General features: G+C 38.0%; 2 protein-coding genes across 2 annotated transcripts; one reads left to right on the top strand and one right to left on the bottom strand.

Moving 5' to 3' along the window:
* Positions 1-230: 230 nt before the first annotated feature.
* LOC144665699 (myotubularin-related protein 9-like) lies at positions 231-12,770 on the bottom strand. Its single transcript, XM_078526990.1, has 14 exons — positions 12,516-12,770; positions 11,515-11,674; positions 11,238-11,389; positions 10,343-10,471; positions 9,805-9,961; positions 8,827-8,931; positions 8,292-8,417; positions 7,420-7,522; positions 6,564-6,702; positions 5,613-5,697; positions 4,633-4,702; positions 3,956-4,055; positions 2,740-2,867; positions 231-2,122 (listed from the first exon to the last, which is right to left on the bottom strand). Exons 1-14 carry the CDS (start codon positions 12,660-12,662, stop codon positions 2,035-2,037), a joined length of 1,689 nt encoding a protein of 562 aa, XP_078383116.1. The 5' UTR covers positions 12,663-12,770; the 3' UTR covers positions 231-2,034.
* Positions 12,771-12,793: 23 nt separating this feature from the next.
* Positions 12,794-16,561, top strand: LOC144665836 (ubiquinol-cytochrome c reductase complex assembly factor 2-like). The gene is made up of 4 exons (XM_078527124.1): positions 12,794-12,979; positions 14,078-14,143; positions 15,351-15,432; positions 15,994-16,561. Exons 1-4 carry the CDS (start codon positions 12,827-12,829, stop codon positions 16,062-16,064), a joined length of 372 nt encoding a protein of 123 aa, XP_078383250.1. The 5' UTR covers positions 12,794-12,826; the 3' UTR covers positions 16,065-16,561.
* The last annotated feature ends 401 nt before the right edge of the window (positions 16,562-16,962 follow it).

Below are 16,962 nucleotides of genomic sequence, written 5' to 3' on the forward strand. Positions count from 1 at the left end.
CATTTCTTATAATGCTTGTTCTGAGAATTCTGCTGTACCAACCCTGTTAACACACTTATGTAGTCCAGTTCTGGTCTCTTCACGCTACGCTCCCCAGAGCGTACGTTGCGTGACAATGTGAGGGACAAAACTGTTATAGGCTTATGTCGACCTTGAAGGGCTTGAAATATAGAATTTAAACCGCCTAGGATAAACCTAGTTAGGTCAGGCAATAAATATTAAAGAACAAGTTAAGAAAACGCTAATGTATATTTCATATTTCAATTTGTACCAGAGATCTTTTTAACTATAAAAGTTAATTCTATATAAATTATTTACTCTTTCCCAGCTCTAAAACGGGACATTTTTTTCATAACTAGAAATTACTATTGTGCTGAAGTATATACATTTTAGAATGAAAAGTTGAAGATGGCGACAACTGAAACCGAGAACCTGTATTCCGCGATCTAAGTTAAGCATCCTTGAACCTAACCTACAACAACTCTCCGCTAAAAAATTTTTTCGACACTTAAGATGGAAATTTCATCTACAAACCTCTAGGTACTTTGAACTACACAGATAAGGCCAATGTGCCAGCTTGTTGGAAAGGTGGTACTATTGTGTGGATGGCTGTATAATGGATAACGCCGATCCCGCCGGCAAACTTATTTCTCCTTTTAGGTACTTTATATTTAGCATAGTAAAAGGTCTTTTTTTTCTTTAGCGCAATCTTCTGAAGAATTTTGATACCCTTCCTGTAATTAAATAAAAGCGACACCAAAAGTACACGTAGACATTTGGTGAGACAAAATCCCGGGGGGGGGGGGGGTACTCCCATATGTGGCCTATATAGGTATGTGCCGCCCGATAGGGTATGGTTTTTGAGGTTCTCGGTCCTTAAATAGGGTATCATTTTCGCTCCTTTTGGCAATGTGTTCTCGGTGTGATCTTTAGATAGGGTACCTAAATTCTATAAGCTAAAATAAACGCCCAGCTAAACGAAACAAAGATATCTTAAAACTGAATTTTCTGTTCAGGTATTAGAAAAGCGATTGTATAAAGATTTGTGTCTTGCCGTGCGCGGTTAGCCGTTATTTGGGTCGTCACGGAACGCTTCTCCTCCCCTTGAATAGGGTGTCATTTTTCGGTTTTGGGTCTTAAAAAGGGTATCAATTTTCGCCTTTTTTATCCTTAAATAGGGTCAGGGTTTAAGAACCTTGACGGCACACCCTTATCCGAAATTTATGGGAGTACCCCCCCCCCCCGGAGGACAAAATAGTCAACATGTTTATAACTAGAAACAGAAGTCTATAGAGACTTCTGCTAGAGACCTAGCTTCAGATTCAAGTACGACTTTCACTGCGAGATTTGAATGCAAATCCGCATTAAATTATGTCCACGAAATGACGTCCACGTACCAGAACCCACAGGTCTCTAATGACTACTCGAATTGTAACTACCTCCAGTTTGTGCCCCGAAAGCTAACAAATCTTGTCAATGTGGAAATTATTAATAGCTAACGTGTCAACCCTCTCTATTTCGTTAAAATTCCTAAGCGAAAATGAGCAACTTTAAAATATCGATCTATGTGATGTCAGAATCGTCATCAATATTATTTTTAAAAGTATACCTATCTATTCCCGCGGAAAAAAATGGGTTCTGTTACTTACAATGAACTAGGTTTTTCTCACTTGTAACGCAACGCCGTCATTACGAAATGAATAAAGTAAGTTGTAACATGCTGCAATTCTTGACCACCCTCGCACTTCTCCCCCCCCCCCCCCCACCCACCCCTAATGCATAGGGACTGCATACACGTAAAAGTTACTGAGAAAACTTTGTCTCTTATAATTCTTTCCTTGTGTACCATTTTCTCTCTACTTCAATACTAATCATTAACAATACCCTCACAGCTAGCAGGGAAAAATTCTAACTCAAGAAAACTCTCTAAAAATTCTTATTCAAGCCGCCCCAAATTCGCCAGGGTGTGCAAAGCCCTAAGCAGTAGGTGTACAGATGTGTGCTACCAGCCAGCATGCTCGCCGCTTTCTAGTTTCACGATCCTTGTTTTTCTCTCTTTTCTTGTTCCTCAAGCCATTTTCGTCTCTCCTCGAGAACTTTAGCTTGAAGTTCGGCGTACTCTCTGAAACGGAAAAAAAGAAGAATGTCCCTGTTCTGACATGTTCGTTTGCTTGAAAAAGTATACTTCCGTATGTAGATCTCATTTCAAGTAAAAACAAGACATTTTATAAAACCAAGATGTTACGATGTCCACGGATTCGCGCAGTTTAGTAATTCTGAGTCAAGTCAGAAAGATTTAGCTAAACTTGGTTAATAAATCGAATCACACTTTCTTTTCAGTAATCCGTCTGAACCTTGTTCTTTTGACAATCAATTCTTTCTGCACCTTCCTCCTCAGTATTCTTTCATGTTTTTCTAGATACTTTAACTAGCGTTAAATGGGTTTTATCGATTCTGTGATCAGTTTGTCTGTAACAAAAACACTTCAGATAATGTGAGACTCGTTTGGCATGGAACTCTCATGCACTCTCATCGACTCTCATGTGCTCTCATCGACATGGAACTCTCATGCGCTCTCATCGACTTTGAACGTGTTCAAATCAGTTTTCATGACAGTCGATGAGAGTTTTCTCGTTTAGCCCGAGTTGAAGACAGTCGATGAGAGTTGACGAAAATTCTCATGAGAGTCAACTCTCATCAACTCTCATCCTCGTTTGGCCCAGGCTTTAGTTGTGTTACCTCCTTAGTGATATAGCTTTGCTCTTTAGGTCAGTGTTTATCTCTTGTATTCTGCGTACTTCTTCCCATAAAATATCTTCATTTTTGTTGGATTCCCTCCATTTGAGAAATAAGCCCGGCCACAATACCTATGAGAAAAAAAAATATAATACCAGTTCTCCATAATTACTTAAAATGTTGCACTGGGGGAAATATCTCAAGTTGAATCTCTATTCTCATCACACGTCTACTTAAAGGCGCTCTAGAATGGCAAGGGGAAATAAGATTTGGATCGTGCTTGGGGATTACAGTAAACTCGCCGATACCCAAACAATGAAGTACGACTGGAGACTGTTCTATCAGCTAAGTTAAATAACTGGCACGCGATGCATGCAGAAGCGATGGCGTTTCACGAGGGGTCTAATAATTTGAGGAAAACTTAAAGTAAATAATAGTAGCTGACACCTTGTGTGTCGAAATGACTGTTATCCAACTGCATCTTACATTTTTTTAACATAAGAAGCAATGTTAGTGATTGTATAAATAGTATAGTCCGAGGATCTATGGAATTAAATAAATGAATTTTTAATATGAATTCACAGACCAAGGTGCAAATAATACATTTTCTCGTAATTGCCAATAACAACATTACTTTTTTTTTTTATTTTTTTTAGATTTCCTATTTTCCAACAAAGAGTAGGAAAACCGAGGTCACTCTCTTGCTCACAGCGGTTAAAAAACTGCCCAACACATAAAATAATCCGCATTCGCTAATTCCGACGGGCAAGAACGACCGACGGAAAAGGAGTCGCCCGCTGGAGCGCAGCGCACCCGACGATTTTTTCGCGGCGCGCGGCGAGACCGGCGGAAAGCGATCACGCCATCGCTTAAAAAGCCAGAAGCTGAATTTTTTCCGAAAAAGAAAAGAATAATTTCGCGAGAAACGAACTGACTCTTGAGTAATTTTTCGGAAGGCATTTCCCATTAGATGGTTTCGATTTCCATTAATTGATTGGTCTGGTAAAGAATTCGGTGATTTTCACTGATACAGGGCATTACAGTGAACAGCAAGCGAAATGCACGCGTTACTTAACTAGGACATCATTGTTCTGAACTTAGGATCGTAGCGTGATCATACAATCATACAGCAAAAAATAAAGCATGTGCTGATGTGCTTTACTATCCTAACATGTCCATAACACTAGCACACAGTAAGAAACAAAGCAATAGAACTTACAAGACTTTGCGACGCTACGGATGGCCACAGAACAGAGCTGTTCGGCTCGTACATAGGGTTTAGCAGCGGCTTCAGAATATCTGGCTGGTTAAGATATGACCTGCAGAAAGCAGAAAAATAATTATGGAGGTTATAGCCCTGAGAGCAGTGTATTTTTTCGCCGTGTGGGTTTCAGGCACATTCAGAGACAAAGCTGATGTTTCGAGCGTTGGCCCGTCGTCGGAGTAAACTGAGTTCCTCTGACGATAGGCTAACGCTGGAAACATCAGCATTTTTCGAAATTCAGGGTTTGTACACTTTTTCAGGCCAAATTTAATGACTATTCAAGGGCTTTCCAGGACCCTTCTTGGAAATTTCAAGGACTTTTTTTTCATGAAATTTACCCCAAATCGACGATTTCCAGTCTGTTGCGCCGTTGATGTGCTTGCTGAAGAACTAAAAAAATCGCTTATTTTGGAGGTCTTCTCGTTGCCTTGATCTGAAGCCTTTTGACGTTCAATAAAAAAATCAAGGACTTTCAAGGACCGAAAACCAATTTCAAGTACTTTTAAGGCCTTGAAATCGAACTCCTGAAATTCAAGGGTTTTCAAGACGCGTTCGTACCCTGGAAATTTGAAACTAGAAAGTATGCATGCATGCTGGCTATCAAAATAACAATACAGTGATATACAACTTACCACAGAGAAATTGTCTTGGATTTCAGCTTTGCTGCTTGCCTTTCACCCTCGTTGTTACACAGAAATGTTCCTGCAACGACAAAATACCATAGTCAAAGACAGTACGTTTAAAGGTGGCATTGTTCTATTATTTCCTCAAGTTTCTACGCAACCCTAAATCGTTTCCATAGGTTTGGAGTCAGGCTTTCAGCCAGGATTTAAAAAGTGGGAGTCCAAATTTTTATAAGGCCTGACTTTGTCCCCATAAGAGGGCCTGAAGAGCATGCAAGGTGTTTTTCTGCAGTAATGAGTGCAAAGGTATCTAACTATTTCCAAATTTCCTTAAAAAACCTCTGTATACAGTTTTTCATATTAATTTTCTCTGAAAAGTGGCCGTCGATAGGGCTCCTGGACTCCCACCAAAATAGCCTTTTTGGAGTACATGGAGTTTAATTAAACTTTCATAATTTTGATGACGTTTTGCAATGTTTCTGTTTTGTTTTTCATTATGAGGGGAGCGTGGGATAGGGAATTTTAAATAGGGCAAGATTAGAATGTTGAGGTATTAATTCGCAGATGGACATCAAACTACAATAAACTGCTACCAACCCAGAGTTTTCTTCTGTGGGAATAGTCTAATATTGGTGATGTATATTAACCGTTTCATTTTTATTAATTTTATTCCTCCTTTAACTCATATCTCATTTTACACTTGCTGGATGTAAAGAAAGGTTATACTAGGGTTAAAGGCATAAGTATTTTTAAAGTAAACAACAGCCGAATTCAAATTACATGTACGTCTCAACAAAAACAGTCTTACAAACTTATAAACATTACATTGTATACTTGCCAAATCCCTTCTTATTTAATTCCTTCAACCTTTGCCCCCAATTTTAGCAGAAGCATTTCCCTGCTTCCTTGTTTTGCTTCTCAAAATTCAGGACTGTTTGCAGTCAAGGGTCAAATGCACAACCGAATCAAATACATATACATGCACTTACCAAATTGCGAGTAATATGCATGCTCAAACAGTGTTATAAGAAAACGGTCATTGAACTCAAAAGAGCATGGGAACTGCTGGTAAATCTGTTAATAAACAAAAACCAAGATTAACAGAAAATTACATGCAGTTATGCAGTTCATGTTGATTACTATAACAAGTGAAGTTTTTGGTTTAAATGCAGTTTAGGCCATAACTTTCTTCATAACCATGATATATTTGTTTATTAAATACCTTATTATAGGAATATAACGAAGCATTTTAACAAAATTTACACGTAATAATATTTATGCGAATTTAAGAAAAGTCCTGGTTAGATGCTTATAGTAAACGTGTTAACATAAATAAAATTAACGCAAATTTTTGAAATTCGCCTTAATAACATGGGCCCAAGTATGGGGCCCAAGTATTCCAAATCAAGACAACCTTCCCAAGATAATCAGTCCTTTACTCTTGTTCTCAGGATCAATGATGTCAAGCTTAATAAAAAATATTAATACTGTCTTGATGTGCCACCTAATTTCCACAACTAACATTTATTAAAACAATGTAAAATCATAGGTGAAGTTTGCATCGAGACTAGTAGCCCATACAGGCCAGGGCTTATCCAGGTTTCTTGACCATGAAGTGACTAGAAGTATTTTTACTCCCCACTGGATGGGATGCTAGTCCATTGCAGGGTTACCTTCAGCATTAAATTCGCTGGTAACTATTTAATATACACCTGGGTGTAGAGAGACACTGTGAGAGTAAAGTGTCTTGCCCAAGAACACAACACATTTTTTTTTTTAGAACACAACACAATGACCCCGGCCAGGGCTTGAACTCAAACTGCTCAATCCAGAGTCCAGCCTGCTTATCATATTCATAAGGCCACCATACCTTTCATAGAGAAATCATAAGAGGAATAAAACATTTGAGCATGGGATGAAAATGTAATGGCTCAACTGACCTGCCAAACACAGTCAAGGAAGAGAAGAAAAACTGCCCCTTGTCCCTTGTATCTTGTGGGAGACACACCCACTTTCACACAGCGCTCAGCAAATGGATGACCACCACGTAACCACTCCCTGTCAATCAGCTCCTCAAACCTGGAATGCATGGCCAGTAGAAAGTCTCCATTAGCCCTAGCTTAAGTTTACTAGAGAATACACAGTCGAACCCCTATCAAGTGCCCACCCCTATGAAGCGGCCAGTTCTCATAATGTAGCCCTGAAAGTGTTGTCAGTATGGAGTAACTAAAACCCTTATTTAGTGACCACCTTTCGGCCGTCCCAGTGAGGACTTTCACCTCTATTAAGCAGCCACTGAGAATTTAATACACGTAGTTTGGCTTTGTTTTTAACAACCTGATGACTGGTAAAAGTTCAAAATAGGAATTGACTAGTACATAACTGATAAAAACATTCAAACACACGGCTATTATCATCTTGATGGGATTCCATTGTCACTTAGCTAAGTGATGATCTTTTCATTTCTTGGAATTAAGGTAATGTTTCTTACATGCCTTATGACCAATTCTGAGGAACTTCTATTAGGCAGAAATACCTTCCTTCTTCTCTTGTCGTAACAAAAGATTATTTAGGCTTAACACCAGCTACAGTACTTTGAGTTTTGAGCCGCGCACTATTCAGTGATAATTTTATGGCCAACTATGTGTTAAACAAAATAATAATGCTCAACTGGCCGCCTACTTTTTATATTTTAGCCATCTACTTTTACTAAAACTTCATGAGAACCATGGATGTCACATGAAATTACTGGGCACGTCCTCTGAATTAGTATGTCACAGCTACAGTAAGCCTCACCCTTTGGTTGTTCTACAGTAGGGATCCAACAGGACCTGTGCTAATGATGTGACTTGTAATGTAGCATCAGTTCCAGCATCGCCATGTACCAACACAGTTGTTCCTAACATTGTAACAACACTGCACATCAGTCCATTAAACTACAGTGCAATCCTGATTTCTCAAACCTCCAAGGGAAACAGAGACTGGGTCAAGTAATGGGAGAGTTTGAGAAATCATGGGTAACATTGCAGTGTTCAACTGAGGCAAGTGAAGTGACTTTTGGTTCAGTTACTGCCAGATTGGAGAATTGAGGGTTCAAGAAATAGAGATTCCAGTAATAGACTTGACAGCACACTATCTTAACATGCATACAGATGTACATGTTTAGTTGTAAGAGAACCTAAGTCTGGTTTTGTAAAATATGTCATTTTGAACTTGATACTCAAGTCATTGAGAGTGAAGGAATTCTAACATACATAAAGACGTACATACACTTGCTTTCCCCAGTTGTTCTACTAGTGTAAACATAAATTAATAGCCTGCTAGTAAACGGGCATTTAGTGAACATAATAAATTGTTGTCACTGCAACACAGATGTCTCTCTTACATGAGATCAATGAGTGCACAAGAAGACACATTTGTTTACTTGTGCAGGCTAACTCGCAGAATGAAGAAAGAAAGTTCCTAATTTTAGTGATGTTTTTTTGTTATAATTAGTAGATTTTTGGTGGCTTTTGTCTACCTTCATCGGAGTGAAAACAATTTTTTACACTGAGAAAAGGTGAAAAACAGAAGCAACTTATGAGTTAAAAAACAATTTAAAATATGTCTCCTACAAATCGCAATATTGGTTCCAGTATATGTAGCTACACTTTTTAACTTATAAGTACCTTGTGTGTCCAAACACTGGGCAATAAAACAAGCTGTGGATAATACACTTTGAACATAATCCAACCAAGAACTTGACTCCAGTTTAGACAGCCATGAATTCATGCTAAGCTTCGGATCCAAACTGCCTGTAGATACAAAAGATTATACTCAATGGATTAGTATTTTATTAATAACCCCCTTAGAAAGATCAACCCTTACTAATGTGCACCAGATGTCTCACTAAAGGGAATCCTTTAATAAAGACCTAATGTGCATCATGGCCTCCTCCCATCCCATTCTATTCCATCCCATCCACATTATACGATCCTATTTCAGTGCTACACAATACCATTGCTGCTTGACAAAGTTTTGATAAGTTTTGGCAACTTTTTTACAACTTTTTTAATGGATTAAGTTTTAAATGGCCAATCAAGATGCTAGTAGTGAGGTAGTTGGAGTTTACAGTTGTCAGAGAGCAGAGCAGATACTCCAAGAGCTTATAACCTTGAATTTTTATTTATAATATAAAAATTCCCACATTTCTACACTCTGTACCTTCAGCAAGTTTTGCAATGCTGTCATTAAGTGCTGGGTATCTCTCAATATTCTGATGAACTCTTTTCCACTGAGGGTAATTAGATTCTGGTTCCACTCCTCCACCTGTGCAAACAAACAAATAAACACACAAACAAGATCACAAGCATATTCTATTTAGGATGAGCACCAAAGGAACACAGCTTAGTGTCAATAATTTTATTATGGAAGTGTCTGGATTATCTACAAATTGTGGAGGTACATTATAAAATTAATTCTGAATCACTAGATTTCTCAAGGACAAGACGAGCTGTCTGCAATACACATTAACAACAGCTGTACTGGAGGTGTCAGTGGACTATGAATTAATACTGAAAATAACTCACAAGCTTCCAGAATCGAGCCCAGGATTAAAAAAGGCAGGATTTTTATAAGGCCTGACTTTGTCCCCATAGGAGGGCCTGAGGAGCATGCAAGATGTTTTTCTGCAGTTATGAGTGCAAAGGTATATAAAGATTTCCAAATTTTCTTAAAAAACCTGTGTATACAGTTATTCATTATTAATTTTCTCTGAAAAGTGGCCGTCCAAAGGACTCCTGGACTCTCACCTGGCTAAAAGCCTGATCGAGCCTTCAACAAAAGTTCCCGATTTTGTTTCACCCGGTCCAAAAAATGTAAAATTAAATACTAATTGTAATTTATTTACCCACAAAGCACACAAGAGCTCTCAGGAGCTTGCTAGAAAATGTATATGTGCCAAGGATAAGAAACAACAACAACGTGATACAACATACATAATTATGCTGGGTCCTAATTTTGAACCCAGGCCACACAAGTGAGAGACAAGTGCTCTTGTGGCTGCACAGCCCCACTCCCCTAACATCAATACAATTAACACCTTGTGTTCAAGTTGTCACTGTCATCAACTTCTCACCATCAGTACTGCATGCACTTGATATGTTACTAAGCAACACAAAATGTATGACAGTTATGTTGTACCTTTACTCCTACTATTCATGGCTGCAGCTTGTGACCTGGTGTCAATGATGATTCCCTTGGAATCACCTCCTAAGGTAGCATTTACCAACTTTTCATCTTCACGACTTCTTTTACTTCCAATAGAAGTTAATGGCTGGCCACATCGCAGTAGCACAACCTGCATGTAGTGCATAAAATGTATCTTTGAGTATCGTTCAGTGTACATGTGTAGTGTACATGTGGTGGTTTCAATTTATCTTTGGTTTACTTTTTTTTTAATTTTTCATTGTCTCATATTTATTATCATAATCTCAGACAAAAGGAAATAAAAAAATCAAACTGATTTTCTACTTTTTTTAAAAAAAAGCTCTTACTTTTTTATCTCGAAATTTCTTCTTTGATTAGCCAAAAAAGTGAGATCTGTGATGATCTAAATGCTGCATTAAGGAATTCTGGATTTATGTACTCTTGTAACACATGCTGTTTAAGTCAATGGGAGTGCTTGTTAAACTAATTAAAATAACATGTCATCAAGTACATTGTAAACCTGTATCCTTACCCCATTTCTCTTGTGATAATAGCTAAGGACTGGAAACCTTCCAGACTGTCTAAACTGAGCTGACGCTTTCAAAGTATCATCTGAAATTTTAACTGGTACAACAACTCTGGCTGGGTAGCTGGGACACAACTGAAACAACAACAAAGGAAACTAATTAAAATTTCAATACTCTGGCAAGGTAGAAGAGATATAACCACAACTACAACATAAATTGTAATACCGTAAGTACTGCAGAAGACAACACTTAATATCTATCAATTTATATAATTTTATTTCTGTGTATGCAGTACAACTTAGGTCCCAGAAGAGAAAGGTAAAGGATTAGTGTGGGGTTGCATGCATGCAGCAGGGCTTGAAAAAAGTGCCCTGTGGTTGTCTGGGTCAAGTAGATTTTCCCTGCTAGGCAAGGGAACAGGCAAAGTTGTCTGCTGTTAGTAAAAATAAAGACTTATAGTAAGACAAGCACTGCCGAGGACAACCAAAATTGAGAGCTGCTTGTCTGAAGAGCAAGCTCATATATTCAAGTTTTCTTTGAGCCCTGGTTAGCAAAACTACCCAGAACTGTAGACCAAAATCAATATCTAATTAACTAAAACTCATCACCAATAGATGAGTTGGTGGCTAGTTGGGAGCGCAGGGGAGAAGGGGGGACCCGGGAGAAGGGAAAAAAAAGGGGGGGGAACTTAATCATTGTTTAGAGTGACCAGAGTGAAGAGTCCTAAGCTGCCAGGCACATATTAGGGAGTTATTGACATGTAGGGATTAGTTTCTCACAGACCAAAACCCCAGATAATAAAAGACGGAGGAGAATGCAGAAAAACAGCTAGAGGTAATCAGTTAAATGGAACTGGTGAGAGTCAGAGCAATAAAGTGGCACATTAGTCTGTGTACATACCTCGTAATTACTGTTCACATGACTAATTCTCCAGCCTTGAGTAATAGCACACAGTTTGGAGAATTCCATCTCCGTACTGAACAGATCCCAGCCATCTTCCTCAATGGCTCTTAGATGCCGGTAAAAGAAAGGGTACCTCAAATGTGTATTTTCTGGGAATGAAACAACTATGGTGTGAATTTACAAGACATAAAGTTTAAAATTATAAGCTTTACAATAAATAAAATTGAATAACCTTAACCCAATTGGAGCTACATATACATGTATGATGTCTTACCAATTGTTGACAGTACTTCAATGGATGATGCCACATTTAGTGCCTCCTCAATGTTGCTAAACTTCAGTTTCACCAAATCAAAGTTCTTACAACAAAGAGTGAGTGTCGCTTGTTGACCCCTTGCTTTTTTCTCAACATGCTCCACTGCTGAGTGCAAAAGCTAAAGGAAATGGAAGATATTAGACATAAAAATTATTACATATACAGCTAGGTAATACATGTACATACATGTATGTTTAAATCTTTGCAGAGTTTCCACGGGTACTCACTTTTGGACAAGTTCCTATTTTTTTAAGTATATTCTACCACACTCAGACCCTGTTTGTAGGTCTGGTTTCCTAGACAACTCTTTGAATAAACTGCTATTTTTCTAATTAACAATTAGACTACGAGCCCGAGTTTTCTATGAGCAAATAGCCAACGAGGCGCAGCCGAGTTGACTATCGCTCATAGAAAACGAGGGCGAGTAGTCTAATTGTTTTAGTAGATACTCTAAGCCATTGCAGTCCAAAAACTACAATATTGTGCACTTTGAAGACAAAAATCAAGAAAATTTACCGCTTAAAGAACTACTCGCGCGCAACTGTTTTCTATCGGTGAATAGAAAACAGTGAGAGAACCAATCAGATTCGCGCATTTCCGATAGAACACAACTGAGTTTCTACTAATAACATATAGATTTTGTTCAAACAGCATTCTCATCCTCATGAATCTCCAACAGAACATAACGAACAAATATCAACAGGAGGAAATGTGTAATATGCAGTGTACATGTAGTTGATTGGCCCTCCCCCCTCCCCCCCCCCCCCCACCACCACCCCATCAATGCGTTCTATTCTCTTGAGGCGGGCACACGTCACCATAATCCAACGACATTCTGAATGGTCTGTAATGGTCTTCATTCAATATAATGACATGAGATGAATTCTACGAAAATTAAAACTAAATTGAACAGCACACAATAAGATTTTGGCAGTGAATGTTATTTGTTGGTGACTTACGATCAACTCATCCCTGTGCTCCGTTCGAGAAGAAAAGATCAGGTGATGACCTGTCACACACAACGTTCCTTCCAGATAAGCACGCCCTCTGCGCCTCAGAGAAACCTTGTCAATGTTCGGCGATTTGATATACTCCACAAATTCCATGAGGGAGGAAGGTTTGCATTGATAAGGAGAAGGAGGAAACTTCAAAAACAACTCAAAACTCGACTACATCTTTCAAGTCGAGCTTCGACTGCAAATAGCCAAGCAACCAAGCTTTACGAGCCTGTTGCGAGCGCACTGCCAGCGGAGTTATTCATCGATTCAAGATGGCGTCAAGGAGCGCTTTGGCTCCAAAACTTTACAAGAGGTTTTTACAAGTTTGTGAGCAATGGCCAGTTGACCAAAACCGTTTAGGGAGAGATCTTGGAGAGCATCTCAAAGGAAACCTCGTACCACGCATAAAAAATGATCAAATAGACGTGAGTTCAAGTTATTTCTTCTATCATCTTGCAGCTTATGTAACACCATGCATATTTAACTCTTTAATAAGCCAAATGATCGACATAGTTTTCTCTCATATTACACCAGTGTTACGCCTGATTTACTTATCAATGTTTTCCGCGTTGGCTTTTGCATGAGGGCGTAAAGGCAGCGAACTTTGGGGCAGTTACCGTAAACACTACCTCTATTGTTATTCAGGGCTAGGGGCATGTTGTCACCTGTTATCTATTGTTTTAAGAACCAATGAATTCACTCGTTCCGAGAGGCAGTGGGCGCCCCAATGGGCCTTATGCATGATAACGTCATATGCTCAAATTTCACCAGCAAGCCTTGTTTATGCGAATTATTTCTAACCCTCCGTCACCTTTATGCAATTTTCACGTGGGTATTCTTTTCATTTGTGCTGCTTTGTGGATTCATTCATAATAAAATTTACATGTTTGCACTTCAGAAGCGAGGCTTGGTGGTGAAACTGGCCAGTCTGATGTAAACACACATAAGGGCTGTAAGCGCCCACTTCTGAATAAGCGCCCCCCCCCCTTCGAATGTGTTTTTGTCAATAAGCGCCCCTATTCCAATAAGCGCCCCATACTAATAACCTCCCCCATTTTTATAAGCGCCCCTATTGTGGATAACTGTTCCTACTGAAGTCAGCAACATTGAATAGATAAACTCAAGAACATTCACCGTACCGCACCTGCATACATTTGTACTGTATTTTACTGTATTTTTACTGCTAAAATAAACAATTCTTTTAAAAGTAACTGAACTTTCAACAATTTGTAACTCTTACAGTGTCTGTCATTGCTAGTTATCTTTAAATAATATTTATTATAGTTTTGTTTTGAACATTTGGTTGTTTCTCAAAAATTAAATAAGTGCCCTGTCCCGAATAAGCGCCCTGGGTCGAATAAGCGCCCTCCCTCGAGGTGCCAAAAGTAAATAAGCGCCCCGGGTGCTAAATCGAATCATTACGGTACATTAATTGATCTTTATAATAAATGTTAAGATTAGTTAAACAAGTACAGTCCACTTTTGTTTTTTAATTGTAATATTTTTTATATATTTTTCTACAGCCTAAAGAGGCCGAAAAAATGCTTGACAGTCTTATAAAGATAAGCACAAACTACTACAGAAACAAGGTATTGTAAACATAAGTTCTTTAACAGCCCTCCGAGTTTTTTTTTTCTTAAGTGGCCATTTGGCCACCAACTGCTCATGTTTGGTCCCCAGTGAACAATTATAGTCGCTAAGCTCACGCTCACGCTTCCAATCCTTCTTCTCAATTTCAGCCGCCAGGCTGGCAACTTCGGCACCAATGGAGTGTGTTTGTGGCGCCATGTTGGAGGAGTGAAACAATAAAAGATATTTACACAAAAATGATTTTTCCCAAAGGAAAATCACTCTATTGTTTCACTCCTCCAATATGACCGCCATGAACACACTCTTTAGATTCGCCACATCCAAAATTTTAGTCGCCATGGCGACTAAAATGGTCTTAATCTGGAGGGTTGTTTAAGCTTTACAAATGAAGTCTAATCCATGCCAATCATTCAATCAATCATTCACTTCCCACCTACTACCTACATCACTTGTTTCAGCAAGTACTTATTTATTATTCATACAAATTGTCACAAGCCCTCATAATTATTGTCAGAAAGTAATTATTATCCGTCATCGTACATAAAAGATATCCTGTGATATACATAGCTTACCAAGATGTGTCCGAAGTCTTGCAAAGTTCTGCAAAACCAAAGTATCTAAGGCTGTAAAATAGTTTTCGTTGTCAATTTCTTGAATAATAATAAAAACTTACCCTGCTCAATCTTGCATGATATCATCTGATTATAGCCAACTCAGGCTACAGCCACATTGGCTTAGTATCAGCAGCAGGATAATTGTTATATATACATAGTTTGTGCTGCATAACCACAGTACTTTTAGCTGTGAATATTTTGTATTGACAATAATTGAATACTACAACTGTAATAACGTAGTATTAATAATACATAACATTCTTCTTAATCTTGTGGTTAGTGGAATATTGTCTGATTTAGCCAACTCAACCTTTGGTCTTCTCTGCTAAGCATCAGGCAATAATCCATGTGAATTTGCAGGATCAATATATTGTTCAGTATTTGTACTCTAAGAAATCAGTTAAACATATTATTATTTTCTCCTGAGTGCACGCGAAGTGAAACACAGTTGAAAGTTTAGAAACAAATGCATATTGTTATAGATTTACATAGTTTTTTGTTGGTAAAATTAAATAATTTATTTTTATCAAATTTGGTAATTATTATTTAAATGTACAATTTCTCTTTACAATTAATTTATTTTACTCTATAGTACCCCCGCATAAAAGAAACAGCCTTCACTGGAGATAATTTACAGACATGTAAGGCAGCAGCTTCATTCTATTTGTCATCAGGTAATGTATTATAGAAATATGGATTATAATGTTGTTATACTTTTTAGCTGCTTAAACATAAAAAATATTTTAATTACACATTTTACTTAGTAAACAAAGCTTGTTCAGTCTGTAAATGTGGGACCGCTGTTTGTGTTCAGACCTCAAAGTATAGGTACTTATAGTCTACAACACTGAACTCGGTCAAAATTTCTCTCAGATGGTTTTTAGTTTCTCCTCACTATATAAGAAACTTTAATTCTGAACTGAAACAGAAAGAGGCTGTGCATGTTGAGACTGCTGAGCTCTTGAGAACTTAAGATACCCATACATCTCATGATAATTACACCTCCACAGAGATCTATGTAGTCCCAGATTGGTTGCAATTGCTAAAAAAATGAACAAAAAATCCAATCCAATAACAATGGATGGACTCTAAAGCGCTGTATCATCAACATAGAATTATTAGGGTTCTACATGTAATCAGGTACACCTCTTAGGTGGGGGAAGATTTCAGTGTAAAAACAGGGATATCTCTACTCAGGTTACATTACTGTACTTTGTTTTTGTTTTCTTAACCAGATATGCAGAAGAAATCAAAAGAGCAAACTTGGTGGGAGAAATTAATTCGAAAAAATTCACCTAGCAGTTAAAGGGACACTTCAGCTGGTCTGCCTGTCCTACATGTACAGTGACGCCAAACTACTCCATGTTAATGGACAAATTGTCACTTTTGCAGATGTTTTTCTCTGTACCAATTCATTTGTATACAGTGTGTACGCATCAGGGGCATTTGTAGACACCTTTTGTACAGAAGCCTTACTGTATGCCACCACTATTTTTATGGAGATGCAAATAATTATTTTGAGCTGACTGTACCTAAACTGCAGCCAACAAAGAAATTAAGGGGAAAAACTCTAGGATATACACATGTATCTGATGCGATTTTTTTAAAAACTACAAATGGAAGCAACATTTTACAATGTGTTTATCACAATAAAAATTATTTTTATTTTGATCAGTGATATTGTACATGTATGCCTTCAAACACAAAGATCTGTGAAGTAATTATTTAATAAACAGAAATTGAAAGTTGAAGAGTACATTTTCTTAAAATTTTGGTCATCCGTCAAGTGACTCTCTTACAGGGCTCACACAGAAACCCATAAGGGTTGAAACGTGTAACTCCCTATGATTCGCATTGTACAAAGCGAAGTAAGTACCATATTTGGAAAATCACGAGAAACATTTAACCAATCAAACTTACTATAATCCACAGCGCGCGCTAGCTCGCGCTGGATGGCGTAATCTTGTTTTTAAACAAGCTTGGTTGAATAAAGTTAAATTTGGTTAAATTCTCCTGTTTCATCTTCTTGAAGTAGTTTGGAGAACTTCGCTTCGATACACTTAATGTATTTCTTTAGTTTCTGTATGACATTTACGGCGTTTAGGTCAAAATTCAAGCAACTTACCGCAAAACCACAAATTATGTTGCGTATGTCATTACGTGTATAAAGCATTCGCGTACAAATTCTCCGTGTTTCCAAATAT

Source organism: Oculina patagonica, chromosome 9 (assembly GCF_052425735.1).
Source record: "Oculina patagonica isolate OP01 chromosome 9, crgOcupat, whole genome shotgun sequence".
NCBI lineage: Eukaryota > Metazoa > Cnidaria > Anthozoa > Scleractinia > Oculinidae > Oculina > Oculina patagonica.